The 27,263-nt window shown below is 41.7% G+C and overlaps 1 protein-coding gene across 1 annotated transcript; it reads right to left on the bottom strand.

The window, feature by feature from the left end:
- Window positions 1-10,075: 10,075 nt before the first annotated feature.
- Window positions 10,076-26,637, bottom strand: LOC106570204 (hepatoma-derived growth factor). The gene is made up of 6 exons (XM_014142285.2): window positions 26,155-26,637; window positions 23,064-23,140; window positions 22,571-22,715; window positions 22,152-22,310; window positions 13,384-13,575; window positions 10,076-12,975 (listed from the first exon to the last, which is right to left on the bottom strand). The coding sequence occupies exons 1-6, from the start codon at window positions 26,239-26,241 to the stop codon at window positions 12,955-12,957; spliced, it is 681 nt and encodes a 226-aa protein (XP_013997760.1). The 5' UTR covers window positions 26,242-26,637; the 3' UTR covers window positions 10,076-12,954.
- Between the last annotated feature and the right edge of the window lie 626 nt (window positions 26,638-27,263).

The raw sequence follows: 27,263 nt of genomic DNA, 5'->3' as shown, positions 1-27,263 counted from the left end.
CTCGAGCCAGCCCGTGACAGCGACTGCCTCTGCAACTGCCTCTGCAACGCAATGCTGCAAGGCAAACACAGCGTTTCATCGGAAATGAATGTAATTCTGGTGTACTAAAATGCAATGACGTTGTCGGTGTGATCGAAGTGTTAATAGAAATTACGGATTGCCTCTTATCCGCTTGTCGTCCCTTTATGTCATAGTTTGTACATCTCAATTGTCAGTAGAAACCACATTTGTTTAAGCAAGTCAGCCATATCAGCTATGTTTTTTTAAAAGGCAGTAAATGAGGCTGAATGAACTGTTTCGCTGCCAGATAAGGCTCCGCTGATAGCCAGGTGTAGCAGTGGTAAGGTGTTGGGACTGCTATTGGGGTTCTGCTGTTGGGAGAGCTTTATGGAGGGCTCCCGGGTGGCGCAGCGGTCTAAAGCACTACATCTCAGTGCAAGAGGTGTCACTACAGTCCCTGGTTCAAATCCAGGCTGTATCACATCTGGCCGTGATTGGGTGGCGCACAATTGGCCCAGTGTCGTCCGGGGTAGGCTGTCATTGTAAATAAGAATTTGTTCTTACCTGACTTGCCTAGTAAAATAAAGGTTAAAATAAAAATATAGGCCCTAACAGTTTGTGGGCACCGTTATAGTGCAATTTTAGTGTTGTGTAGTGGCTTTGCTGGCATGCATCCCACTTTCTTTTTTTCCCCCCACCAAAACTGATGTCTGCCCGCTTGCCTTTTTAGTTGAATTCTCTTGCACTCTCTCTCCTCATTAATACGTCTCCAACAGCATCCTGGAGAGGCGTGCTGGGCATGGACAATCTAAATATTTTGCGCCCCTGCATTTGGTAAAGTGGGCACTGGTTATCACCGGGCGACATCAGCACTCACCTGCTTGTAGTGTATGTACAGTAAAGTGCTACCACCTTCAGTAACAGAATTGGCCGGGTAAAGTTCAAATTAATTGGGGATTAGAGAGGCCCAACCTTTGTTCTTTAGAGCTGGTTTGCCTTAACCTCAAAGGCATACTAATCCTGTAGGCCACTAGCAACCATACACAATACATTATACTGAACAAAAATATAAATGCAACATGCAACGATTTCAATGATTTTACTGAGTTACGGTTCAAATCAGCAAATGTGTCAATTTAAATAAATAAATTAGGCCCTAATCTATAGATTTCATTGACTGGGCAGGGGCACATAGGTCTACCCACTTGGGAGCCAGGCCCACCTACTGGGGAGCCAGGCGCACCCAATCAGAATGACTTTTTCCCCTCAAAAGGGCTTTATTACAGACAGAAATACTCCTGTTTCATCAGCCATCCGGATGGCTGGTCTCAGACGATCCCGCAGGTGAAGAAGCCGGATGTGGAGGTCCTGGGCTGGCGTGGTTACACGTGGTCTGCGGTTGTGAGGCAGGTTGGGCTTATTGCCAAATTCTCCAAAATGATGTCGGAGGCAGTTTATGGTAGAGAAATAAACATTAAATTATCTGGAAACAGCTCTGGTGGACATTCCTGCAGTCAGCATGCCAATTGCACGCTCCCTCAAAACTTCAGACACCTGTGGCATTGTGTTGTGTGACATTACTGCACATTTTAGAGTGGCCTTTTATTTTCCCCAGCACAAGGTTACCTGTGATAAGGATCATGCTGTTTAATTAACTTCTTGATATGCCACACCTGTCAGGTGGATGGATTATCTTGGCAAATGAGAAATGCTCACTAGCAGAGATGTAAACAAATGTGTATACATAATTTAAGAGAAAGAAGCTTTTTGTGCATATGGAACATTTCTGGGATATTTTATTTCAGCTCATGAAACATGGGACTAACACTTTACATATTGCGTTTATATTTTTGTTCAGTATATAACCTAAATAAATTGCCATTACACTGTCTTACTGGGCCTTTTCCAAAGGGGTCTAATGTGAGAGGTTTGCTGCAGCTCTGCATGATTACGGAGTAGAGTGAAAGAGATTCATAGCCAAAGGCCCGAACCTACTAGTCTGACTAACACCTAATCTCAAAGTCCTCCTGACTTCAGAGTCCAGAAAGGCTGTTTTGATGTTGTTGAAACAATGTGTTCATAATGAAGGGGACTGTGCTTTTACTGGATGGTTCTCCTAAGTGTCTCTCTCACTCAAACACACAGGCAGAGTCACACACACACTGAGTGCTGCCCCCTGCCATTACAACAGGTCAGATGACAGGTCTCAACTACCCAGGAAAAAAACGAAAGAACCAATCAAATGTTGCATTGACAAACAGCCTCCTGTCCAGACCAGTGAGTCACTGCTCTTCCTCGCTGTGTGGTCACGTGGGTCGCGTCAGCCGGGCTACAAACCTACAGGCACAACCAACAAACAGATGAGCGGGTGCACTTACACATAAAAGGTATGGACAATGTAGGCGTGCATTCTCAAAGCCTGAGGATGGCAGGTTGAGGATCACTGACCAGGTCTCCCTTGTCAATACAATATAGTAAAAGCAAAACTGATATTCTATCTGCCCCAAAATTATTTTTGTAGACCATAAAAGAAGGGTGTGTGTTCAATGGTGAGAGCTGATGATGAGGCGGGAAAATCCAGACCCCGGTGCGTGTGTGTGTTCTCATCATTTCTGGACCGATGTAATGTATGAATTATATTAACAAAATATACTAGAGAATGAATATAGTTGCTTGAAAACACACATTTCATTATATTACAGCACTGCAGTGGTAGTTTTTCTGTTTTAAGGCTTATGCTCCTATTGTAGACATATTGCCTAGTAGCCAAGATAACTTGTAGAATGTGCAACTCAATGTATTCACTTCTGACCATTTGTTTTCAAGTGTATCTCCCCAAAAATAGTGGGCAGACAAGGCCACACAAAGAGCAGAGATAATCAGACAGCAATGGATAATTGAAGTACACAAAAGGGCCACTCGATGTCACACTGACAGAGATAAAACAAAAGTAGATAGTATAAATCAAATTATAGATGTATCTCTACCAAAAAAACATATGTTAAATGTAGTGTTAGGACAAGGAACCTATACTCTCAAGAAGCGAACAATATAACCATAAAACATTTAAAACAGATGCAACACTAGATACATTGCACCAGGAGAAAAAAACTAGATGTAAGTAAAGGGTGGTACAATAAGGGCAGGTTTCCCTGACACAGATTAAGCCGAGAAATATTAGACTGAGTAGGTGTAAGTAGCGCCAAAGCCATAGTGAGGCAAACTATTCTCCAACTTGGCACTAACATTATTATGACATTCTCATCCTAATTTAGTTTTATTGTGGCCATGGAACCTTTGGGCCAGCATACAGTGCATTCGGAAAGTATTCAGACCCCTTGACCTTTTCCACATTTTGTTATGTTACAGCCTTATTCTAAAATTGATGAAATAAATAAAAAATCTTATCAATCTATATACAATCCCATATAATGAATACTTATTTACATAAGTATTCAGACCCTTTGCTATGAGACTCGAAATTGAGCTCAGGATCATCCTGTTTCCATTGATCATCCTTGAGATGTTTCCTCAACTTCATTGGAGTCCACCTGTGGTAAATTCAATTGATTGGGCATGATTTGGAAAGGCACACACCTGTCTATATAACGTCCCACAGTTGACAGTGCATGTAAGAGTAAAAACTAAGCCATGAGGTCAAAGGAATTGTCCGTAGAGCTCTAATACAGGATTGTGTCGAGGCACAGATCTGGGGAAGGGTACCAAAACATTTCTGCAGCATTGAAGGTCTCCAAGAACACAGTGGCCTCCATCATTCTTAAATGGAATAACTTTGGAAGCACCAAGACTCTCCCTAGAACTGGGAAATCTGGGGAAAAGGGCCTTGGTCACAGAGGTGACCAAGAACCTGATGGTCACTCTGACAGAGCTCTAGAGTTCCTCTATGGAGATGGGAGAACCTTCCAGAAAGACAGCACTCCACTAATTAGGTCTTTATGGTAGAGTGGCCATACGGAAGCCACTCCTCAGTAAAAGGCACATGACAGCCCGCTTGGAGATTGCCAAAAGACACCTAAAAACTCTCAGACCATGAGAAACAAGATTCTCTGTTCTGATGAAACCAAGATGGAACACTTTGGCCTGAATGCCAAGTGTCACGTCTGGAGGGAACCTGGCACCATCCGTACGGTGAAGCATGGTGGTGGCAGCATCATGCTGTGGGGATGTTTTTCAGTGGCAGGGACTGGGAGACTAGTGAGGATCGAGGGAAAGATGAACAGAGAAAAGTACAGAGAGATTCTTGATGAAAACCTGCTCCAGAGCGCTCAGGACCTCAGACTGGGGTGAAGGTTCACCTTCCAAAAGGACAGCGACCCTAAGCACACAACCAAGACAACACAGGAGTGGCTTGGCACAAGTCTCTGAATGTCCTTGAGTTGCCCAGCCAGAGCCCAGACTTGAACCCTATCGAACATCTCTGGAGAGACCTGAAAATAGCTGTGCAGCAACACTCCCCATCCAACCTGACAGAGTTTGAGAGGATCTGCAGAGAAGAATGGGAGAAGCTCCCCAAATACAGGTGTGCCAAGCTTGTAGCGTCATACCCAAGATTATTCGAGGCTGTAATCGCTGCCAAAGTTCTTCAACAAAGTACTGAGTAAAGGGTCTGAATACTTATGTAAATGTGATTTTCCCGGGTTTTTTTTATGTATATAAATTAGCAAACATAAAAATAAAAAATAAAACGTTTTTGCTTTTTCATTATGGGGTATTGTGTGTAGATTGATATGGGGCAAAAACTATTTAATACATTTTAGAATAAGTCTGTAACCTAACGAAATGTGGAAAAAGTGAAGGGGTCTGAATACTTTTCGAAGGCACTGTATATTGTAGTGAATTCAGGGGGTAGCCTCTACTCAAACCCGGATCCAGTGACTGTCATTCCAACACTTTAACTGTACGCAAAAAGGTTTGGACCACACACACGGCAAGCCTACCCCTACTAACATACCTACTATAAGCATTCACTTACATTTTCTATGTAAAAAAAATATTTTGAAGTTGGATTGATAACCACAGGCCTTTGAATGACATCTACATGTATTATTTTTTTCTATAGTATTATAAGGCCTCTAACAATACTCTAACGCTCATGTTAACATGTTTTCACACTTCTTAAATCATTATCATACCATTTTCATTTTCTTACTCCCCATCATCTCAGATTAAATAAGTGTGGTTCTTTGGACTGTGTCATGCATAGAGCAGGTTGGCAACATGTCATAAAGTATAATGTCATAGGGAACATTCTGTAATGAAAGACAACTAATGTCACCCCAATAATGCTGAAATGGGTCACTGCTCACCTGTGTTGGTGTTTGTCCTACTGTAATGATGATGATTACTGTAAGAAACAACAATGAAACTTAAGAATGGGAAGTATAGAAATAGAGAACATAGAACACAAATACCGCTTTTTAGAGTTGCTTTCAACACGAATGACAGATCTATAACTCACATGTCTATGCGACTTTGGTCAGCTCACTCAAAAAGTTACATATTGCAACTTTAAGAGTCCTTGTTTCCATATATGTTTTTATTTGTCTAGAAACAATAGAATGTGTCAACGTTTCATTGTTTGAACAGGGGGGTTGTCTGGGACTACTGTCCAGGCAGTTTCTATGCGCTGAGAGGCTGATGCTATCATCCAGAAGGCGAGGTCAGTGCAGGTGCATCAAAGCTGGGACCGAGAGACTGAAAAACAGCTATCTCAAGGCCATCAGACTGTTAAACAGCCATCACTAACATTGAGTGGCTGCTGCCAACATACTGATACAAATCTCTAGCCACTTTAATAATTACAAATTGGATGTAATAAGTGTATCCCTATTCACTTTAAACATTGCCGCTTTATATAATGTTTACATACCCTACAGTACTCATCTCATATGTATATACTGTACTCTATACCATCTACTGCATCTTGCCTATGCCGTTCGGCCATCGCTCATCCATACATTTATATGTACATATTCTTATTCATTCCTTACACTTGTGTGTATAAGGGAGTTGTTGCGAAATTGTTAGATTACTTATTAGATATTACTGCATGGTTGGAACTAGAAGCACAAGCATTTCGCTACACTCGCATTAACATCTGCTAACCGTGTGTGTGTGACCAATAAAATTTGATTTGGTCATGTTCACAGCACTCTGTGCCCATATCATGAGAAGTTTGCACGTCCTTGTTGAGCCCCATTGTCCTGAAAATGTCAGAATCACTGTCTCGCAAAACCGTGGATTTCCGTACTCCATAATGCATCATGACAGCCCCCGTCAGATGGGTGGCAATCAACTCGTATTCCTCAGCGTGGCAGTCCGACAACTTTTTGTGATCTCTCCGATTGTTGTTGCTGAAGTTCCAGAAGTCTACGGTGACCCTTTCCGACTTACAATGGGTCAGTGCCAAGTCGACCTTTCCACGAACGATTAGGACAGTTCTCTCTGCTATATTTTATTTAATTTTTTTATTTCACCTTTATTTAACCAGGTAGGCAAATTGAGAACAAGTTCTCATTTACAATTGCGACCTGGCCAAGATAAAGCAAGCAGTTTGACACATACAACAACACAGAGTTACACATGGAGTAAAACAAACATACAGTCAATAATATAGTAAAAAAATATGTCTATATACAAAGTGAGCAAATGAGGTGAGATAAGGGAGGTAAAGGCAAAAAAGGCCATGGTTGCGAAATAAATACAATATAGCAAGTAAAACACTGGAATGGTAGATTTGTAGTGGAAGAAAGTGCAAAGTAGAAATAGAAATAATGGGGTGCAAAGGAGCAAAATAAATAAATAAATACTGTTGGGGAAGAGGTAGATAGCCCATCTAAAATTTAGCCCAAACTATCTACAGGTGCAGTAATCTGTGAGCTGCTCTGACAGCTGGTGCTTAAAGCTAGTGAGGGAGATGTGTTTCCAGTTTCAGATATTTTTGTAGTTCGTTCCAGTCATTGGCAGCAGAGAACTGGAAGGAGAGGCGGCCGACAGAGGAATTGGCTTTGGGGGTGACCAGAGAGATATACCTGCTGGAGCACGTGCTACAGGTGGGTGCTGCTATAGTGACCAGCGAGCTGAAATAAAGGGGGAACTTTACCTAGCAGGGTCTTGTAGATGACCTGGAGCCGGTGGGTTTGGCGACGAGTATGAAGCGAGGGCCAGCCAACGAGAGCATACAGGTCGCAGTGGTGGGTAGTATATGGGGCTTTGGTGACAAAACGGATGGCACTGTGATAGACTGCATCCAATTTATTGAGTAGGGTATTGGAGGCTATTTTGTAAATTACATCGTCGAGGATCGGTAGGATGGTCAGTTTTACGAGGGTATGTTTGGCAGCATGAGTGAAAGATGCTTTGTTGCGAAATAGGAAGCCAATTATAGATTTAACTTTGGATTGGAGATGTTTGATGTGAGTCTGGAAGGAGAGTTTACAGTCTAACCAGACACCTAGGTATTTGTAGTTGTCCACATATTCTAAGTCAGAACCGTCCAGAGTAGTGATGCTTGTATTTAAGAGCAGTTGGAGGCCACGGAAGGAGAGTTGTATGGCATTGAAGCTCGTCTGGAGGGTAGTTAAGTGTTCAAAGAAGGGCCAGAAGTATACAGAATGGTGTCGCCTGCATAGAGGTGGATCAGCGACTCACCAGCAACAAGAGCGACATCATTGATGCATACAGAGAAAAGAGTCGGCCCAAGAATTGAACCCTGTGGCACCCCCATAGAGACTGCCAGAGGCCCGGACAACAGGCCCTCCGATTTGACACACTGAACTCTATCAGAGAAGTAGTTGGTGAAACCAGGCGAGGAAATCATTTGAGAAACCAAGGCTGTTGAGTCAGCCGATGAGGATGTGGTAATTGACAGAGTGGAAAGCCTTGGCTAGGTCAATGAACACGGCTGCACAGTATTGTTTCTTATCGATGGCGGTTAAGATATCGTTTAGGACCTTGAGCGTGGCTGAGGTGCACCCATGACCAGCTCTGAAACCAGATTCCATAGCGTAGAAGGTGCGGTGGGATTTGAAATGGTCAGTAATCTGTTTGTTGGCTTGACACAAGAGGTTGAACAGGCTAGTAATAGGGGTTGCAACAATTTCGGCAGATCATTTTAGAAAGAAAGGGTCCAGATTGTCTAGCCCGGCTGATTTGTAGGGCTCCAGATTTTGCAGCTCTTTCAGAACATCAGCTGACTGGATTTGGGAGAAGGAGAAATGGGGAAGGCTTGGGCGAGTTGCTGTGGGGGGTGCAGTGCTGTTGACCGGGGTAGGGGTAGCCAGGTGGAAAGCATGGCCAGCCGTAGAAAAATGCTTATTGAAATTCTCAATTATAGTGGATTTATCGGTGGTGACAGAGTTTCCTATCCTCAGTGCAGTGGGCAGCTGGGAGGAGGTGCTCTTATTCTCCAAGGACTTTACATTGTCCCATAACTTTTTTGAGTGGAGCATTTTAACTTGTCTTCGTCGCAGGTCGAGAGGTTGGACTGTGACCACCTTGCTCAGTTGCATCAGATGGGGTTGCCCTGGTTGGCTGCAAGTAAATAGGTCAAAAGATTTTTGGAGATTAGTGGCCTCAAACAATACCTGGCCACGGTCAATGATTTACAGTATCTTCATGTTTGCAGCTTGTTTTACCTCAGAGCTCATTCCCGTCTCATTGACCTCCACTGCCTCAACATCTCTGTGAAGATACAACCCAACTGTATAGTAAAGTGGAGCCATAGTAAAACTGAGCACAGAATTAGAATTACTGATTGTCTGTACTGTAGATGTGTTACCTGGCGTCCTCAGTAGCTGTACTGTTGCTGTCTGTACCCTTGCTCTTAGTATCATTACACACATTTAATAAAAGTCTACCCTACAAAATAACATACCTACCATAAGCATAAACTTCACTTTTCAAAAATACCTTTGGATGACAGATTGATAACCACAGGTCTTTGAGCGACATCAACCTTCATTTATTTTGTTAATTAGGGTACTAATATTACTCAAAAATGTTATTAATGTATATATATATCATAGAAGAGTGTAATTGTTTTTAGGCCAGCTGTTTTTAGTCAAGATGTTTGTGTTTTTAATGAAATATGTAATTGTTGTACTGTATGTGTGTATATAGTTTTTTTTTATGTGTTAGTGTATGTAAGTTGTTTTGTCTGAAACATTGTTGCCCCTGCTGCTATGGACCAGGTCTCTCTTGGAAAAGAGATATCTCAATGAGAAAAAACCTGTATAAATGAAGGTAAAATAAAAAAATAATAATCACCAACAGGTCTTGGCACTTCAATAATGATACCTTTTTCGATTTGTTCCCGCCCATGGTTGAAAATGTTATTGGAACGTTGCATTCAGAGAACAATGGTAGTAGGTAACATGTCATAAAGCATGATGTCAGTTATTCCAGGGTGGAATGTTCTCAATGATCCATATGTTCTAAATGTATTTCTATAGTAAGTCAGCAGAGGTCTTAAATGATACGGCTACGGAACACACGGCTAGCATTAATGGGATGTTTAAAATAGAAGAGCGTGTTTGATCTCCACCGGTTATTGTGCAGCATTAAAACTATATAGACACACAGTTCCATGCCTCAATCCAAAAGTCATATCAGGAAGGAATTACAATGTATTATGGCTAATATCTAGTGGCCAGAACAGGACACAACAGTTAACCATACATCATTGTGAAATAAAAAATGGCTGTCATAAATACACTGAAGAGCTAATTTATTAACCCATTAAAATCACTTATGATTTACCCATTCCCAGGATAAATAAGAAAATGCTTTGACAGGAATCTACAAACATATTTTCCACAAGTCAACAGTGACACTGTCGGATATTGGACTCTTCAGTAAAAGATGCAGGTCTTCGCGTACCCCCTCCCCCTATCTTACATTTGGTGGCAGCTGTGGGATGAACGTTAATGTCCAGGTGGAACGATAAGAGGGGAAGGTGCACATTCTATAAGGAAAGGCACTCCTGGTGGGGTTGACATAAGTCCACATAATCACAGGCACATAGACATTTAAACATGACAGGCAGGTGGACTCATTTCGTAATCAACATGTTTATTGGTTTGAACCAAAATGGACTGGCAGCTAGCTACAATGGTAGAACTAAGCAAGAAGTGTGGCGGATTGACAATCAGTGAAAAAGATCCAAAGAAAGTAAGTAGAATTTTACTCCCCACACATTTTTGGGGGGATTTTAAGTCCATTGTGAATTGCAGAGGTGGTGAGGATCTCGTTATGACCCCCAAAAACAGAATCCTATCCTTTTGACAGCATTAGGTTTTGAAAGTTGAAATGTAGAAGGGAAAAATAATGAAAGGTCCAGAATCATGGAGCAGGTCAGTCAGCATACAAAGTTGTCTATGAATGAGTGACAGTCTAGCAGTTGAAAGGGAAGCCTGGTGTAAAGGTCTGGGCCATATTCAGTACAGACTTAAAGCAGGTCTAAGACCTGTTCCTGAAGCGCCCCTGTGTGTCGTGGTTTAGTTCATTAATGACTTACAGAATTCTAAAAGACCTGATGATTGAATGCGTATATGGATTTCACTAAACAAGGGCCACATAATTGCAACAACGAATTAATGACATATCCAAAAAACATCCAATCATAAAAAAACTGAAGACACAGGGCCCCCCCACAAATCACAAAACATACATACGGGAGGGACCAATAAATGTGACAAAAAAGGGCTCCCCGGGATAAAAAAAAAAAAAAAACACATATTTCATTTCAAATAACAACATATTCTTACGACAACACAAAATAATAAAACATTTGGTTTAGCAGCCAAAATCATAGGACAAGTCTCACTCTGTTTCAGTTCAAAAGGTTTGAAGGGCAAGTCACTCACACCAAAATATTAAGTTACACATACTCTAAGTATGTCCCACAGTAAATAGAATAAGAAAAAAAGCAGAGCAACTTCAAATCAGAATTGTGACAATCATGTACCCAAAGACAGAGCTATTCTGTACAGTGTTGAAGTGTTCGGTTTTCACAGGTGCCCCAATATCAAAATAACCTGGACACTGGCCACAAGGCTGATGTCTGTTTCACTACATTGTCACCATTAAAGCACCATAAGAGATGGATGACATGAGATTGTAAAATGTCTGGACCAATGAACAGTGCCGTTTCTATCAAGAAATGTATATCTTTTTTCAAGAACCCTCATATTAAAATCTGAACCTTGAAGCCACGTCTACTGCTTTTTTCCACTTTTCATTATTCCCTTTCTAAATCAGGTTTAAACCTGGGATATCAGGTAGGTGAAATTAATTAGGTGCAATTAATAGAACTGAAAACCAGAAGTACTTCAGACCTCCAGTGTAGGAGTAAATGTCCCCTTCCATAGAAGGTAGTCCTTCCTAGTCATCTTCCAGACCTGAAAGCATTGCGCGTCATCAAGCAGGTCACTGGTTAATACCAACATTGTCACAGAAACATTCAGGAATGTTTTTCTTGCTTTTAACAATGCACATTTAATTTTGGGGTAGTTTTTTGAAATATAGATTTCCCTTAACTATTTACACGTGGGAATTGACCTATATGGACAGGGATAAATTGTAATGTTTCTTATAGAAGAAATATGAAAATGCATATGCATAAGCATGGTAGCAATTGAAAGGGAACAGTTTGGAGATTATGGAATAATTTTTAGACCAACGTTGAGGACAACAGTTCACCTGACATCCAAACATTACAGTGTTGATTTTATGTGCATTTTACATTTAGTGTACTTTTCTTAGCATTTGTTGATAACAAAATCTGAAAATACTCTGGATACAACCAGTAAGGGAGAGATGGGGGCAACTTCTGAACTTGAGCACTGCACACGACAAGAACGGCTGTCAGTCAAAACCCATACAGCGCTGTGACACGCAGAGCCAGAGCTCTGACGTCATTTATAGCATGTTACTGTAGAGCCACTGCGTTCCAATTTAGACTTATCAGTGCCCAAATCTGCCATTTTCAACCCATATAAGGGTTCGAGTGTAAAGGGTTAAGACAGGGGTTTGCAAAGTGGTTTTCATTATCTTGTATTTGTGCTTATGTAAATAGACTTGTGACATTCAATCAAAATAGGGAATTCGGTGGGATCTAAGTCATTTAAGGCGCATTATTTGGTCACCTACCATGTACAGGTAACATGCAACATGTTATATAGCGTTAAAGCGATAGTTGTCGCTAGAAAAACTTGCTAGTGATCTAGGCAAAGCTAAATATCTTAAAAATGCAACACACCATGAGTAAGAAAATACATCGCCTGTTTCAAAGTCAGGCCGAGGAAAGGGAAAGAAAAGCAAGTACAATTACTATTATGTATACACCTTAAAGCCAAGAAAACATTTTTATAAAGCACAACGACATAGCAAAAAGCTATCAAGTCTTCTAACACCAACGACCCTCAAAACTAAAAACATATTCAAAAACAGGATTTTTATGTCAAATGGAAATGAATTATGAATGCAATGTTTACTAGATTTCCCCAAAATAGTTTTGTTTTTGTATTAATTTGCTTATGTTCAGGTTCTTGTTAAAGAAACCGCCGCGTATGTGCACTCTCTAAACTGCATTTGACACCTAGCAGCCAGACATCCTAATTGCACGCCAAAAAAAATGTATACATCCGAAACACATTTCCTCTTGAGCCTTGAATTTCTCATCACTATTGGTTTGACTTGACAATTTCAATCCTGGGATATACAATATCCCCAACTGGCAAGTAAGGTTTTTTGCCTATCAATATATATCTATAGATATATAGCAAGTACAATTTCTATATAGGTCTTAACATTTTCCAGTTACTTAAACAGGAGAAACCTAGCATTCAAAGATTAGCTAAATTACTGTATGTTGACGCCCCAAATTCCACAGAGAAGAACCAAGGGTCCTTGGTCATCCTCGGAGGCTTGATGTTAAGCACTGTCCATCACAGGCTGAAAAGAAAGCATGGAGAAAATGTTACATTGCATCAGTAATTTCATATTTTTAAATAAATGTTGGATATGAAACAAACACCACCAACTATTCAAATTTACGTGGGTGTGAGTTTCTCGAAAGCCTCGTTGCCAGTGCAGTAGTAGATACAGTATCTATTGATGAACCATTCCGCGTAGAACAGCAAAGTGCTTCATTTGTTCAATTTCGTTAGTTCAAGCACAGAAGATTGTCAACAGAAATAACAGGCCACATAAGCTAGAAGGCTTTTGGGAAACTCACCCTGGATCAGGCCCTGATGTATGACCAAATTAATCGATCTCCTGTTCAGAGAAGATCTATGTAAAACATAGTGAAAAAAGGTAGTTTCATATCTAACTCAACAGCCAAAAGACAGCTTCCCTCACCTTCTCTGATGTTAGTTGGCCCTCGGTCGGTGGTTTTGCCTGGCCCTCTGGCTTTGATTCACCCGGCGCGGAAGACAGCTCAGTGGGCTTATGCCCTGCCTTGTCATTAAGCTTCAGCTCAGTGTCAGACTTCTTACTATCCACCTTCGAGTCACCTTTGCCCTCTGTGTCCTTAGGTCGTTTAGGAGAGCTCTTCAGGGAGAGAGAAAGACGCATCACCCTTATTCAAGTGACATGTTTCCCCAAGTCAGCAAGCATACAGTGGCAAGAAAAAGTATGTGAACCCTTTGGAAATATCTGGATTTCTGCATAAAATGGTCATAAAATTTGATCGGATCTTCATCAAGGTCACAACAATAGACAAACAGTCTGCTTAAACTAATAACACACAAACAATGATATGTTTAAGTCTTTATTGAACACACTGTAAACATTCACAGTGCAAGGAGGAAAAAGTAAGTGAAACCTTGGATTTAATAACTGGTTGACCCTCCTTTGGCTTCAATAACCTCAATCAAACCTTTTCTGGAGTTGCAGATCAGACCTGCACAAAGGTCAGGAGGAATTTTAGACCATTCCTCTTTACAAAACTCTTTCAGTTCAGCAATATTATTGGGATATCTGGAGTTAACTGCTCGAGGTCATGCCACAACATCTCAGTCGGGTTGAGGTCAGGACTCTGGGCCACTCCAGAAGGGGACTGGGCCACTCCAGAAGGCGTATTTTGTTATGGTGAAGTCTCTCACAGATGCAACCTGCTATAGACCACCCTCTGCCCCCAGCTGTGCTCTGGACACCATATGTGAACTGATTGCCCCCCCCCCCCCCCCCCATCTATCTTCAGAGCTCGTGCTGCTAGGTGACCTAAACTGGGACATGCTTAACACCCCAGCCATCCTACAATCTAAGCTTGATGCCCTCAATCTCACACAAATTATCAATGAACCTACCAGGTACCACCGCAAAGCCGCAACACACAGGCACCCTCATAGATATCATCCTAACCAACTTACCCTCTAAATACACCACTGTTGTTTTCAACCAAGATCTCAGCGATCACTGCCTCATTGCCTGCATCCGTAATGGGTCAGCGGTTGAACGACCTCCACTCATCACTGTCAAACGCTCCCTGAAACACTTCAGCGAGCAGGCCTTTCTAATCGATCTGGCCCGGGTATCCTGGTATCCCTTCAGTAGAGGATGCCTGTTTTTTTTTTTTAAATGCCTTCTTCACCATCTTAAATAAGCATGCCCCATTCAAGAAATTTAGAACCAGGAATAGATATAGCCCTTGGTTCTCTCCAGACCTGACTGCCCTTAACCAACACAAAAACATCCGGTGGCGTTCTGCATTAGCATCGAACAGCCCCCGTGATATGCAACTTTTCAGGGAAGTTAGAAACCAATATACACAGGCAGTTAGAAAAGCCAAGGCATAGCTTTTTCAAGCAGAAATTTGCTTCCTGAGACAAACTCAAAAATGTTCTGGAACACTGTAAAGTCCTTAGTGAATAAGAGCACCTCCTCCCAGCTGCCCACTGCACTGAGGATAGGAAAATCTGTCACCACCGATAAATCCACTAAAATCGAGAATTTCAATAAGCATTTTTCTACGGCTGGCCATGCTTTCCACCTGGCTACCCCTACCCCGGTCAAAAGCACTGCACCAACCACAGCAACTCGCCAAAGCCTTTCCCATTTCTCCTTCTCCCAAATCCAGTCAGCTGATGTTCTGAAAGAGCTGCAAAATCTGGAGCCCTACAAATCAGCCGGGCTAGACAATCTGGACCCTTTCTTTCTAAAATGATCTGCCGAAATTGTTGCAACCCCTATTACTAGCCTGTTCAACCTCTCTTTCGTGTCGTCTGAGATTCCCAAAGATTGGAAAGCAGCTGCGGTCATCCCCCTCTTCAAAGGGGGGACATTCTTGACCCAAACTGCTACAGACCTATATCTATCCTACCCTGCCTCTCTAAAGTCTTCGAAAGCCAAGTCAACAAACAGATTACCGACCATTTCGAATCCCACCGCACCTTCTCCGCTATGCAATCTGGTTTCAGAGCTGGTCATGGGTTCACCTCAGCCACGCTCAAGGTCCTAAACGATATCTTAACCGCCATCGATAAGAAACAATACTGTGCAGCCGTATTCATTGACCTGGCCAAGGATTTTGACTCTGTCAATCACCACATCCTCATCGGCAGACACAACAGCCTTGGTTTCTCAAATGATTGCCTCGCCTGTTTCACCAACTACTTCTCTGATAGAGTTCAGTATGTCAAATTGGAGGGCCTCTAACTTAGAATATGTGGACAACTACAAATACCTAGGTGTCTGGTTAGACTGTAAACTCTCCTTCCAGACTCACATCAAACATCTCCAATCCAAAGTTAAATCTAGAATTGGCTTCCTATTTCGCAAAACAAAGCATCTTTCACTCATGCTGCCAAACATACCCTCGTAAAACTGACCATCCTACCGATCCTCGACGATGTAATTTACAAAATAGCCTCCAATACCCTACTCAATAAATTGGATGCAGTCTATCACAGTGCCATCCGTTTTGTCACCAAAGCCCCATATACTACCCACCACTGCGACCTGTATGCTCTCGTTGGCTGGCCCTCGCTTCATACTCGTCGCCAAACCCACCGGCTCCAGGTCATCTACAAGACCCTGCTAGGTAAAGTTCCCCCTTTATTTCAGCTCGCTGGTCACTATAGCAGCACCCACCTGTAGCACGTGCTCCAGCAGGTATATCTCTCTGGTCACCCCCAAAGCCAATTCCTCTGTCGGCCGCCTCTCCTTCCAGTTCTCTGCTGCCAATGACTGGAACGAACTACAAAAATATCTGAAACTGGAAACACTTATCTCCCTAACTAGCTTTAAGCACCAGCTGTCAGAGCAGCTCAGATCACTGCACCTGTACATAGCCCATCTATAATTTAGCCCAAACAACTACCTCTTCCCCTACTGTATTTATTTATTTAGCTCCTTTGCACCCCATTATTTCTATTTTGCACTTTCTTCCACTGCAAATCTACCATTCCAGTGTTTTACTTGCTATATTATTGTATTTACTTCGCCACCATGGCCTTTTTTGCCTTTACCTCATTTGCTCACTTTGTATATAGTGTGGCAAATAAGGGGGTCGAGTGATAAATGGCAGATATGTGAGGGCAGAACTAATAAACGGGCTCTGCCCGATCACTAAAATGGCCACCCCGATCAGAACTACAGATCACAAAATGGCCGACTGCCAAAACTACAATTCCCAGAAGCAAGGGGAACCCTCAGAAGGTGGAGCCGACCCACAGATAAAAGGTCAAGAAAAACCAGGAAGAGAAAGAGAGGGCGGGAAGGATCTATGAACCATAGAGAAAGAGACAATGTACATTGGCTGGATTTACCGTGTACGAGCTGGACTGTTTTGGACTTACCTGTTGGCGTTTAGACCTGGACCTACCGAGAACCAGATTTGTGTACCGAACCCTGCTATCCTTGACCTTACCTGCGGCCTGGGTGGACCAGGACAGCGAAACAAACACACAGGTACTGTCATGTTCGAAAGAACTTTCATTCTGGGCTGACTTTGGTGACAGTTTCCCACTTAATTTGTGACAAACGCTCCTAACTTTGAAGAGGTTTGCCACAATAGACTTATTTTTCTACTATATTATTGACTGTATGTTTGTTTTACTCCATGTGTAATTCTGTGTTGTTGTATGTGTCAAACTGCTTGCTTTATCTTGGCCAGGTCGCAATTGTAAATGAGAACTTGTTCTCAACTTGCCTACCTGGTTAAATAAAGGTGAAATAAATAAATCAAATAAATTAATTCTGTTGTGGATTTCATTCTGTGTTTTGGATTGTTGTCGTCATGTAGCTTCACCCAACTTCTGTTGAGCTTCAATTGTCGGACAGATATCCTTACATTCTCCTGCAAAATGTCTTGATAAACTTGGGAATTCATTTTCCCGTCGATGCTGTCCAGGCCCTGAGGAAGCAAAGTAGCCCCAAACCATGATGCTCCCTCCACCATATTTTACAGTTGGGAGGTTAATGTTGGTGTGCTGTGCCTTTTTTCTCCACACACATTGTGTGTTCCTTCCAAACAACTCAACTGTAGTTTCATCTGTCCACAGAATATTTTGCCAGTAGCGCTGTGGAACATCCAGGTGCACTTTTGCAAACTTCAGATGTTTTATTCGGACAACAGTGGCTTCTTCCGTGATGTCCTCCCATGAACACCATTCTTGTTTAGTGTTTTACGTATCGTAGACTCGTCAACAAACATGTTAGCATGTTCCAGAGATTTCTTAAAGTCTTTAGCTGACACACTCGGATTCTTCTTAACCTCATTCAGCATTCTGTGCTGTGCTCTTGCAGTAATCTTTGCAGGGCAGCCACTCCTAGGTAGAGTAGCAACAGTGCTCAACTTTCTCCATTTATAGACAATTTGTCATACCGTGGACTGATGAACATCAAGGATTTTAAATATACTTTTGTAACCCTTTCCAGCTTCATGCAAGTCAACAATTCTGAATCTTAGGTCTTCTGAGATCTCTTTTGTTCGAGGCATGGTTCACATCAGGCAATGCTTCTTGTGAATAGCAAAATCAAATTTTTGTTGAGTTTTTTTTATATGGCTAGGCAGCTCTAACCAACATCTCCAATCTCACCTCATTGATTGGAAACCAGGTTAGCTGACTCCAAATAGCTTTTGGAGAAGTCATTAGCCTAGGGGTTCAAAAACTTTTTCCAACCTACAAAATGAATGTTTAAATGATGTATTCAATATAGACAAGAAAAATACAATAATTTGTGTGTTATTAGTTTAAGCACACAATGTTTGTCTATTGTTGTGACTTCGATGAAGATCAGATCAAATTTGATGACCAATTTATGCAGAAATCCAGGTAATTCCAAAGGGTTCATACTTTCTTGCACTGTACATGATTGCTTATTTGTTCGTATTTTTTATTTTTACTGTTTAAAACAAACAAAAAAATGAAATGCCATGCAATGTCAGTTTCATTATGACAAGCAAAGTGACCCACTCCTGCCACTCTTCTATTGAATACTTAGTAGCACTTTGTTATAACACCTTGAAATACATTTTACAAGGGATTAGTAAATAGTTTATTCATCATTACTCCCACATTTGTTAATGTTAGCAAGCTAGTTATTCACATGTATAAACAACTTTTAAAGTAATAATGATCCATAAGATCATTTATAACATGTTTAATATTAGGTCCATAAACCATTTACTAATCATTTATACTTTATAAACGCGTTGAGTGACCAGTGTAATTTATCACAAAAACAACTTCATTGGTAGACATTCCAGCCGTATCCGATGCTACTTAAGGTCTCAAAATAGCCTAGAACATATCAACGGTAAAAGAATAAGCACACAACACAGGATGTTGAAGGAAATGTAAAGCAGATTGTTTGGAAATGAGGAAATGTTGTAATGCAACTGTTTTGCTAATGTCAACCTTGCAAACCAATCATAAAATCAGGGAGATGTAACCTACACATAACAGCTGGCCGGATCGGCCCGTTTTCCTCTAGTGGATTTTCATTCCTTCATTACAGCTGATATGTGATTGAAGTAGAAATGTTACATGTATGATTTGCAGGTGGAAATGTTGCATGTATAACCTTTAAATGCAGACTATTTTCACGTTTTGGTATATCACTGGCAAGAAAAGGGTAATAATTCCGTTACTTTACCAGCATTGAGTGAGTCTGAAGTTACACACACTATTACAACAGTGTGACTGTTTGAATGAAATTATAAATAGATTTCCTTAAACATCCTCTGTAGTGTGTGATTGTTTAACCAATGATATGTTCAAGGCCGTTCTAGGATAGAACAGCAGAATATGTAGTGCACATTTTTTCCCCCACGTTGCACCTCACCTCCACTTCGTTACAAAAAGAAACAGATTCCCTTACTGCAGATTCAGTCTAAGGAGCAGCAGGTACTGCTGAATGGTATACCAATGGCATGAACATTATCTTATGAGAATGTACACTGTTCACTCAAGACATTATGAATGATTATTACATACTTAGGTTGTTTATAAATGTGTGAATAACTAGCTTATTAACATTTACACATGGGAGTAATTAATTAATTGTGAATAAACTATTTACTTATCGTTATTATAAAGTGCTGCAGAATATTCCTGTGGAACATATAATTCAGTTTAAAGCAGAAAATGGTAACGTCATTGCCTGTGAGGCAGTTATTCTGCGATACCGGCCATCAATGTACCGAGCAAATTTCAGGTCTTATGAGCGGAATCTTGAACACTTGTGAGCATTCTGTGCAACTTGCAGCACGCTTTGACTGTGAACACTGATGCTGTGCCCACTTTCAGTTACAGTTTTAGAAAATGTCCAAGCAGACAACTGAAGCTATTTGGAGCCTATTAGGACTTTCACAGTGGCCTACCAACAAACACAATAGATCAAATGCATTACATAACATTTTCAGATGAAAATAGCTATTGATTGAGGCCTGTATTCCATGAGACTTTTTAAAAACATTATGCAGGACTTAACATTAACCTTAGGTTTTTTATTTGTCTGAAAGCTCAAGTCACTTGTCTGCAAACAGTGAACACCATGGGCCAAATATGTGACAGCAAATTGTGTTGTATTGTGATGAAGGAAGAAACTATTTTACAAAATAAAAAAGTAGCATTATTGGTACCATACAGAGAATTGTAAAAAAAAAAATCTGCCTGTTGTCTTCTTTGTATATTCAAGCTAGTCTCAAAATACTCTACTGCCCATGAGACAAAAACAAAGGTCTTAACCTGACCTGCTTTTCAAAGACGTCAAGAAATGCGGCATGGCAGTCTAAGGCACTGCATCTCAGTGCAAGAGGCATCACTACAGTCCCTGGTTCAATTCCAGGCTGTATCACATCCGGCTGTGATTGGGAGTACAATAGGGCAGCGCACAATTGGCCTAGCGTCATCTGGGGTTGGCCGGGGTAGGCCGTCATTGTAAATAGGAATTTGTTCTAACTGACTTGCCTAGTTAAATAAAGGTTAACAAATGAACAGCGTTTGTGTATTAGCTATAACCTGCCTAATAACTCGCTAACTAGCAAAGAATATGAAAACATTTTCACACACGGCTCTGCTCTTTGATCTCAAAAGCGCTTCTATTCCAACAGCGGTTGATTCCTGACGGGCCGGCCCCAGGTGGTAAGGGTATGCAACAACACATGTGCCACACTGATCCTCAACACGGGGGCTCATCAGGGGAGCGTGCTTAGTCCCCTCCTGTACTCCCTATTCACCCACGACTGTGTGGCCAAGCACGACTCCAACACCATCATTAAGTTTGCTGACGACAGTGGTAGGCCTGATCACCAACAACGATGAGTCAGCCTATAAGGAGGGCAGAGACCAGCAGTGTGGTGCCAGGAGAACAACCTCTCCCTCAACGTAATCAAGACAAAGGAGCTGATCGTGGACTACAGAAAAAGGAGGGCCGAACACGCCCCCATTCACATCGACAGGACTGTGGTGGAGCGGGTCAAGAGTTAAGTTCTTTGGCGTCCACATCACCAACAAACTATCATGGTCCAAACATACCAAGACAGTCGTTAAGAGAGCACGACAATACCTTTTCCCCTTCAGGAGACTGAAAAGATTTGGCATGGGTCCAGAGATCCTCAAACATTTCTACAGCTGCACCATTGAGAGCATGCTGACCAGTTGCATCACTGCCTGGTATGGCAACTGCTCGGCATCTGACCGTAAGACGCTACAGAGGGTAGTGCGTACAGCCCAGTACATCACTGGGGCCAAGCTTCCTGCCATCCAGGACCTATATACACTAGGCAGTGTCAGAGGAAAGCCCAAAAAATTGTCAAAGACTCCAGTCACAGACTATTCCCTCTGCTACCGTACGGCAAGCGGTACCGGAGCGCCAAGTCTAAGTCCGAAAGGCTACTTAACAGCTTCTACCCCCAAGCCATAAGACTGCTGAACAATTACTCAAAATGGCCACCTGGACTGTTTACATTGACACCCCTTGACCCTTTGTTTTTACACTGCTGCTACTCATTGTTTATCATCTATGCATAGTCACTTTACCCCTACTTACGTGTACAAATTACACCGACTAACCTGTACCCTTGCACATTGACTCAGTACCAGTACCACCTGTATATAGCCTCTGTTATTTTATTGTGTTACTTTTTTTATTACTTTAGCTTATAAGGTAAATGTTTTCTTTTATTCTATTTATTGAACTGCACTGTTGGTTAAGGACTCGTAAGTAAGCAAAAATGTTGATTTTCGAAACTGCTTGTGCCGGTCAATGCAAAAGAATGCTATTCTGATGTGCTCTGCCTACGACAAAAATCACTGACAATCTTGCCAAGTTAGGTTTGATGCACTGAAAAAGACTATGTTCATTTGATCATAATTCCCACAGTACTGTAGAAGGAAATTGATCTGTTTCAGGAAAGATAGTTTACATTAACGGGGCAACTAAAGGTCAATTTCATGCATCAGCATCTCTGCGCAGGCTGGCATTTCTTCTCCACTGCAGACCTGAAGGAGCTGCGCAGCTTAGAGGGAACATTGTCATAAATTACTACCTACAATAGTGGCTATATAGTTTGAATGCCCAATCAATTGAAATTGGCAAAATATTAACAAATACAGTAGCTATATGGGGTATGTTTCTACTTGTTAGACTGACTAGACATGTGAATGTTTGACACTTACCTCACTGGAACCCCCAGCTTTCCTCTTGGCCACTCCCTTGTCATTCTTCTCATCGATGACGAGGGTCCCTTCGTCCTCGTCACTGCTTCCTTCTGCATCCCCCTTTTGTGCCCCTCCTGCCTCCACCACCCCCTCTGCTGGTGTCTCCTCCTTTGCTGGCTGGGGGAGAAAGAACAGAATTAAGGATGGGAAACGTGGTGAACTACTCCCAATGCACACCTGTATTTGCTAATGTTGAGTATAGGTAAATGTGTATTTGGGAGTACTTTTCGTCACTGATGATGAAGTAGTAGGGCTTTTGTGTTCCCAGATTAGCAAAGAAAAACATTGGGTGGTGTGTGTGTCACACAGGAACAAAGGCTCAAGCATGTCAGCAGGCACACAGACAGACACGTCCCTTTCCGTCTCTAAGCACACACCTCATAGACTGCGGGTTCATGTATCACTGTAGGGTTGTTCTCAATTTCCCAGAGACCCTCGCTGAAGCCTTTCCTCTTGGTGGGCTTGCCAAACTTCTCCTTGCCCTCCTCATAAGGGAACAGGTCCTTGGGACCCAGGAATGCCCTGAGAGGTTAAAGGTTATAAAGTTCAAAGGTTGAAGCATGCAACCACCTACAGAGCTTCAAAATACTGTTCTATGGAACTACCAGGTAAACAACTAATGTGTAATTCCAAATGAACCACCCAGTGCACTCATGGAGATCTGGAGAGAATTTGATAGGTGTAAGGAACGATATTGTGGTAGCTCCAACTTGTTCTCTGATAGGTATAAGTAATACAGTGAAAATACAGACTAGCCTATTAAAGCCTCTCATATCACGACAAGTGTAAAGAAGGTAGGGGCTAGGGGTTCATTTGGAATTAGGCAAGACTATGTGATAGGATTCATCGCATCAAAAACGATTTACTTACGTCTCATGTGTCCCAAAGAAGAACACTTGGTATTTGTTGGAGGGGGACTTGACCACTCCCTCGGGTAACTCATTAATCTGCGGAAGAAGGAAACAATGAGTGTAATTGTTAGTGAGTGCTTCAAACCAAATAACTAGGGGCAAAAATTGCAACAAAAAAAAGCGCAAAGATGGTGATTTATGAATTTCAGGAGCTACCGCAAACAATACAAGTTCATATAAAATATTTTTGGGGCTACTGAAACAAAGAAAAAAGGCACACTCACTTGAGAGGCCAGGTTTCGAGTGTTTTAATGACTGACACACACACAGTTTCGTTTTCTCACTCAAATACACACATAGCGTAAATGACTGCCATTCAGAGTTCTGTCAAAATGGTGTCTCTGCCCCCAAGGCAAATATTGGGCACTGAACACAGTGGCAAATCAATGAGTCTCTTCACTGACCCCCTTCACCCAATTTGATAGACCTGTGTGTATATGTATGGCATAGTTTAGGGAATAGTAAAGAATTGCTGTTTTGTGTCCTGTGAATGTATTATGAACGGGATCATGCACAAATGTATTGATAACCCAACGCTTATGTGTGTAGTGAGTGTATACTTTCTTGAGGGCTCATTTGACACTTTCTTTGGTGTAGTTGAACACACACACACAGAAATAGAATTACAAATTCTAAGAATTAACATTTCAGAAGTAGGCCTAAATTAGTTCTACTTTTATCTCTAATTACATTTCTATGCTCACGCATCTGTTTCTTTTCAAAACTATGTAACATCAAAGGATTCAAATTGTTTATATGCGATGTATCCACAGGCACACTCAAGATACATTTCTGATGAGCACATGATACAATAGCCCTGCTGTAATCTAAGGGGGAAAAGAGATGATGCCATTATGTCAAACATGTAGGAGCAAATATGTCTAAGCAAACCAGATCGCACTATTTTTATTTATTTTCACAGATAGCCAGGGACACACTCCAACATAATTTACAAACTAAGCATGTGTTTAGTGAGTCCGCCAGATCAGAGGCATTAGGGACGACCAGGGATGTTCTCTTGATAAAGTGTGTGAATTGGACCATTTTCCTGTACTGCTAAGCATTCAAAATGTAACGAGTACTTTTGGGTGTCAGGGAAAATGTATGGAGTGAAAAGTTCAGTGGCGCAGCGGTCTAAGGCAATGCATCTCAGTGCAAGAGTGTGCAAAACTGTCAGCAAGGCAACGAGTGGCTACTTTGAAGAATCTATTTCAGCCACACCCGTTGCTGACAGGTGTATAAAATTGATTACACAGCCATGCAATCTCCATAGACAAACATTGGGCTTACATTGGCCTTACTGAAGTGCTCAGTGACTTTCAACATGGCACCGTCATAAGATGCCACTTTTCCAACAAGTCAGTTCGTCAAATTTCTGCCCTGCTAGAGCTGCCCGTCAACTGTAAGTGGTGTTCTTGTTTAGTGGAAAAGTCTAGGAGCAACAATGGCTCAGCCACGAAGTGGTAGGCCACACAAGCTGACAGAATGGGACCGGCGAGTGCAGAAGCGCGTAGCACGTATAACTCGTCTGTCCTCAGTTGCAACACTCACTACAGAGTTCCAAACAGCCTCTGGAAGCAACGTCAGCACAAGAACTGTTCGTCGGGACCTTCATGAAAACGGGTTTCCATGGCCGAGCAGCTGCACACAAGCCAAATATCAACATGCACAATGCCGAGCGTTTGCTGGAGTGGTGTAAAGCTCACCGCCATTGGACTCTGGAGCAATGGAAACACTATTTCTGGAGTGATGAATCACGCTTCACCATCTGGCAGTCCGACAGACAAATCTGGGTTTGGCTGTTGCCATGAGAAAGCTACCTTCCCCAATGCATAGTACCAACTGTAAAGTTTGGTGGAGGAGGAATAATGGTCTGGGGCTGTTTTTCATGATTCGGCTAGGCCCCTTAGTTCCAGTGAAGGGAATTCTTAATGCTACAGCATCCAATGACATTCTAGACGATTCTGTGCTTCCAACTTAGTGGCAACAGTTTTGGCATTCTGTATTTTATTAGGATCCCCATTAGCTGTTGCGAAAGCATGACAACACTGAACATTAATAGACAAGAATAGCTCAAGGACAGAACAGTTTGGGGAAGACCCTTTCCGGTTTCAGCATGACAATACCCCTGTGCACAAATAGAGATCCATACAGAAATGGTTTGTCAATGATCGGTGTGGAAGAACTTGACTGGCCTGCAGAGCCCTGACCTAAACCCCATCAAACACCTTTGGGATTAATTTGAACACTGACTGCGAGCCAGGCTTAATCACCCAACATCAGTGCCCGACCTCACTAATGCTCTTGTGGCTGAATGGAAGCAAGTCCCCACAGCAATGTTCCAACATCTAGTGGAAAGCCTTCCAGAAGAGTGTAGGCTGCTATAGCAGCAAAGGGCGGGACCAACTTCATATTAATGCCCATGAATTAGCAATGTTCGACGGGCAGATGTCCACATACTTTTGGTCATGTGTATTATCCATTCGGAATTCTCACACTAGCAAACTCCGTTACAATGTTTCAAAGTATCCATTTCGCGACTCGCCTAGTCGCAACTTTGTATCACAATCACATTGTAAAATACTACTGTTTGGACTTTGTATAGCCTAATATCCTAGAAGTCCAGGGTTAACTGACATTAAAATGTACTCCAGCCTATTTGTTACACAAGTTGAATATATTAAATGTTTGTTTACTTGAAGCCAGGATCTATCGAACAGCCTATACTAGGCCTCGTATCAATGATTAAATTAAACAGCGTCTCTGCGAAATGAATAGTATTCAGGACGGTATTTGCTAGGTCAATGTAAAAGTATGTTTACTGCTACAATTTAGATTTCCCAAAATGAAACACCAAATGTACAAATAAAAACCATGTCACTAGCCTATTTCACAGCGCGTAGTCATACGCAAATAAACTTTGCAAAGACCAGGGGTAGGCCTCATTGAACTGATCTAGCAGATAGGCCTATATACATGTGGGATAGAAACAAGAAGACGAAGGCCTACGATTAGCGTTTGGTTAAGAAGAAAAGTCTGAAGTTGCTTACCCTCGCGGGCCAATGTGGATAACCCTTCATTTTCGCAAACACGAGATCCCCAGGCTTATATTCTTTTTGCCTATTCGACCTCGGCATGGCTTCTCAGTGGATGAATAAGATATATAAAAAAAAATATATATAAAAATGTACAATGCCGGTTTACTGTTGCAAGTACAACGAAATATAGCAACCTAGAGGATTGCGCTTGTTAAGTTTGGAAGCTCCAACTTTCGGTTGCTTTAGGTTTTCGCGTCAAAATTCAACCACGCGTAGAAAATTGGAAAGTGGACGCAATCAAATTGGTAACTTTGCGCGGTCCAGTGCTTTGCAGAGTGTGGTCACAAGCTACACCTATCAATTGTAATTTTCGTATGTTTTATAAAAATCCCGTTATTCCTGCCGTCCTAATCCTCTGTATATAGAGACTTGTTTTTGTTTGAAATTGGAACCGCTTCCCTCTTCCGAGCAGACTCATTATCTGAATTGACTAGTATGGTCTAGCTCTAAACCGAGGTAGCAAAGAGATTGGAATTCTGCAAGATTACATAACCTCCATGGATTTTAAGCAAAATAAACCTTCCAAAACACCAGCAAAATCCTTCTTTTGTATTTGATTTGCTTTACCTCAGATTAAAATTAAAATGGTCTATAATATTCTACTGATACAATATTATTGATGTATCTGGGTAACCTATCTAGGGAGATCCAATTAAATTTTCTCCACTATTGTGTCAATCCAAAAAGGGTACTGTATTGGCATTATTTTCTTTCACACCGTCCTATGTAGCATGGTTCCAGCAACCATATGGTGAATGAATGTGTAACCCCACAATTCAGCTTGGTGCAGCACCACTGGCTAGTTGTGTGAATAGGGTTGGGTAGTACACAAGTTTCAAACTGACAGTTAACTCTGAAATGTCCAACTGAATTATTATTATTTTTTAAATGTAACCTTTATTTAACTAGGCAAGTCAGTTAAGAACAATTCTTATTTACAATGACTGCCTACCGGGGAACTGTTGTTCAGGGGCAGGACAGATGTTGACCTTGTCAGCTTGGGGATTCGACCCAGCGACCTTTCGGTTACTGGCCCAACCCTCTAACCACTAGGTTACCTG

The sequence above is a fragment of the Salmo salar genome, chromosome ssa14, assembly GCF_905237065.1.
Source record: "Salmo salar chromosome ssa14, Ssal_v3.1, whole genome shotgun sequence".
Taxonomy (NCBI): Eukaryota; Metazoa; Chordata; class Actinopteri; order Salmoniformes; family Salmonidae; genus Salmo; species Salmo salar.
Note: the sequence above shows the minus strand (reverse complement) of the source record. Positions and strands in the feature narration are given on the sequence as shown.